The sequence below is a fragment of the Myotis davidii genome, unplaced genomic scaffold (genome assembly GCF_000327345.1).
Source record: "Myotis davidii unplaced genomic scaffold, ASM32734v1 scaffold325, whole genome shotgun sequence".
NCBI lineage: Eukaryota > Metazoa > Chordata > Mammalia > Chiroptera > Vespertilionidae > Myotis > Myotis davidii.
This window is the reverse complement of record NW_006296057.1, coordinates 160,672-163,960: the sequence shown is the minus strand read 5'-3', so window position 1 is coordinate 163,960 and position 3,289 is coordinate 160,672. Positions and strand designations below refer to the sequence as shown.

Below are 3,289 nucleotides of genomic sequence, written 5' to 3'. Positions count from 1 at the left end.
AAAATAAACATAGACTAAACCTATTGTCAGAGGCAACATTGTATTTATTCATGTATTTACTATTATTTAATATTCCCTAAATTTCTTTTTTGTCTACAATAGCTTTATCTCATGCAAGGAGTTGATAAGATTTAAAGTTGTGGTGTTTTTGTTTTTTTTTTCCTGTATGTCTAATAATTTTTGTGAATAGGGGCACTGGATAACATTTTTCTTTTGTGTTTTTAGCTTACAAATTTGGAAAGGAAGTGGCAACACCATGAACAAAATAATTTTGTGATGAAAGAATGTATCCTTTAAAAAGCTGCAAATGAACTTGATCTAGTGATTATTTTTCTATGAATTTATTTACAGACTGAAATTAAATAATTCAACACACATTTTTTCAGGTACATAATATGTATAAAACACTGAGCTAAACTATGTGGGAATAAAGGAATAAGATTTAGTTTCCATTCTACAATAGTTAGGGTGTGTGTGTGAGTGTGTGTGTGTGTGTGTGTGTGTGTGTGTAGCAAAGTAGTGTGGCATAGTGACTAAGTGCATAGGATATGGAGTCAGTAGATCTAATTTTAAATGCTAACTTCTTATAAGTCATGGACTTTGGACAATTTACTTAATTTGTTTAACCCTCAATTTTATCATCTCAAATAGAGTTAATAGTTCCTCTCGTAGAGTTGTTGGGAGAATTATATATAACCATATGTATGTGTGTAGGGGGAAGGGGGTATCATTGTTTATACTGCTCTACTTGGATATCTGTGCAGCCAAGGAGATAAACTAAGTAGTCATATGAGAGATTTGACCTTCAAGCTCATCTGTTTCAGCCAATTCAACTTCATCTGATTTCTACCAAAATGGTACCTATGTCCCATCTTCTTGCTTATCTTTTTGAATGCCTATAAGAGGAAGCAGCTGCTGAGGACATGCACTGTGGGGTTGTAAGAAACATTTCCCCAAAGTAGTTTTCTATTCCCTGTCCCCCTTCAAGGACATCTCTGCTTGGAGGATTAGATCCTGACTCCATGCAGCATATGTTCTGCTATAGGACACTGCTCAGGGCAGCGTGGACCACAGCATACTTACAAATGAGATGCATCAGGCCTCTATTCCCAGTGGCCATACAACTTAGTTTTAAAGCAAAAGACTCCCATTCACAATATGCTGATGGACAGGACTCCAGGTTTGTGCAGCATCAAGTGAGGTCTGGAGACTGACCTGAAATTCTTTGTGATACTCTAGAGAACATGGTTGTTCTGAACGTTGGATTGTTCTAAGACCAGAATTTGATTGAGATGTATAACATTTACTATAAAAAAGCTTTCCATTTTAAGTGAACTTTTTTGAAACCAGTTCTGCTTGGCTTTTTAAGATTCAATTGATGCTTAATTTGTTAAAATAATATATTGTTTTTTAAAAATAGCTTAATTGTGCTTTTCCTGTCCCATCTTCAGTTATCAATAAGGAAAATACTAGTATTATTTGGTTCCTTTCTGACCCACAATTATATTACTTCTAGAGGTCCGGTGAAAGAAATTCATGCATTGCGGGGAGGGGCAGGGAAGGGTTGTCCCTCAGCCTGACCTACGTCCTCTTGCAATCTGGGACCCTCTGGGGATGTCTGACTGTGGTTTAGGCCCCCGAGGGGCCCCAGATTATGAGAGGGATGTAGCAGTGTGCCAAGTGGCAGGCAGCCAGGGAGGAGCCAGAACCAGGGTTGGGCGCTGCGCCGCTGACGCTCATCCCGGCCCTCAGCACCTGCTGCTTCCACTCAGTAGTACTGCCGCGGAGTCAGGAGAGGCTTCCACCACCCAGCTGCGCTCACCAGCCGTGAGCCCGGCTTCTGGCTGAGCAGCGCTCCACCTGTGGGAGTGTACTGACCACCAGGGGGCAGCTTCTGCATTGAGCGTCTGCCCCCTCGTGGTCAGTGTGCATCATAGTGACTGGTCAACTGGTTGTTCCAGTCATTCTGCCGTAAGGGACACTTAGGCTTTTATATATATAGACTAGAGGTCCAGTGCTCAAAATTGATGCATGGGGGTGGGGAGGTGTGTCCCTCAGCCCAGCCTGCACCCTCTCCAATCTGGGTCCCCTCAAGGGATGTCCGACTGCCCTCTCACAATCCAGGACTGCTGGCTTCCAACTGCTCGCCTGCCTGCCTGACTGCCCCCAACCACTCCCTGCCAGCCTGGTCGACGCCTAACTGCTCCCCTGCGGCCAAATTGCCCCTAACTGCCTTCCCCTGCTGGCCTGGTTGCCCCAACTGCCCTCCACTGCAGGGCTGTTCCCCCCCAACTTCCCTCCCCTGACGGCCAACTTTGACCACATGGGGGTGGCCATCTTGTGTGTTGGAGTGATGGTCAATTTGCATATTACTCTTTTATTAGATAGGATTTGTATTGATAGTGTTCCCCCTTAACTCATGTAATTAGTCATAGCCACCAAGAGTCAAGAGAGTGATTACCAGACAGTTATGAAGAATGTGAACAAGCAGATTGCAGAGTACAATAAAACCATCATGGATGCTTTGCGTAGCATGAGCAGAAACTGAGTCTGAACCAACTGCACGTCTCTACAGAAGTATCCTGTTGCTATTAAACTTTAAACAAGCTGACTGAAAAATAGAAAAGCTTACCCTTGAAGAGTCTTACCTAAGATGTTTGAATGCTATACTTTTTGTGGCCTCTTTGAAGAGTGGTGTTTTAAATAGTATAATAGTTGAGTAAACAGTTTGCATTTAAATAGTATCATCTTTGCTCTGGCCAGTAGCTTACTTGGTTAGAGCATCGTCCCCATACACCAAAGTTGTGGGTTCGATCTCCAGCCAGGGCACTTGCAAGAAGCAACCATTGAATGCATGGATAAGTGAAACAACAAATCAATGTTTCTCTTTCTCTCTCTTCCTCTGTCCCCTCTTTCTCTCAAATCAATAAAAAAATTTTAAAAGTATCATCTCCTTTTATGATATTTTTGTTTTGCGTGGGTGATGAGATAAACAAACTAAAAGTGGCTATTGAGAGTCATTTCGATGGTATAATCCATCTATGGCAGCAATTTTCAATCATCTTTTTGATCTCATGGGACACAAACTAATTACTAAAATTCCGTGGCACACCAAAAAAAGTATTATTTTGCTGATCTGATAAAAAATAGGTATAATTTGATTGAGTTACAGAAAAATAATGTAATTACCTAACCTTTTTGCTCCAAATTGACTTTTTAAAAAATCAGATGCCTATACTTGTATATAAGGATTTCTTTTTTTTGTTATTTAAAAAAAATTTTTAATTGA

General features: G+C 41.1%; 1 protein-coding gene across 6 annotated transcripts in view; it reads left to right on the top strand.

Moving 5' to 3' along the window:
* IFT74 (intraflagellar transport 74) overlaps positions 1-2,734 on the top strand; it is an 84,191-nt gene extending 81,457 nt beyond the window's left edge. For all 6 annotated transcript variants that reach the window (XM_015568659.1, XM_015568660.1, XM_006770992.2 and 3 more), the window contains 2 exons: positions 226-286; positions 2,430-2,734. In XM_015568659.1, coding sequence (XP_015424145.1) covers positions 226-286; positions 2,430-2,548 — 180 coding nt within the window. In that variant the 3' untranslated portion in view covers positions 2,549-2,734. The remainder of the gene's footprint in view (positions 1-225; positions 287-2,429) is intronic.
* The last annotated feature ends 555 nt before the right edge of the window (positions 2,735-3,289 follow it).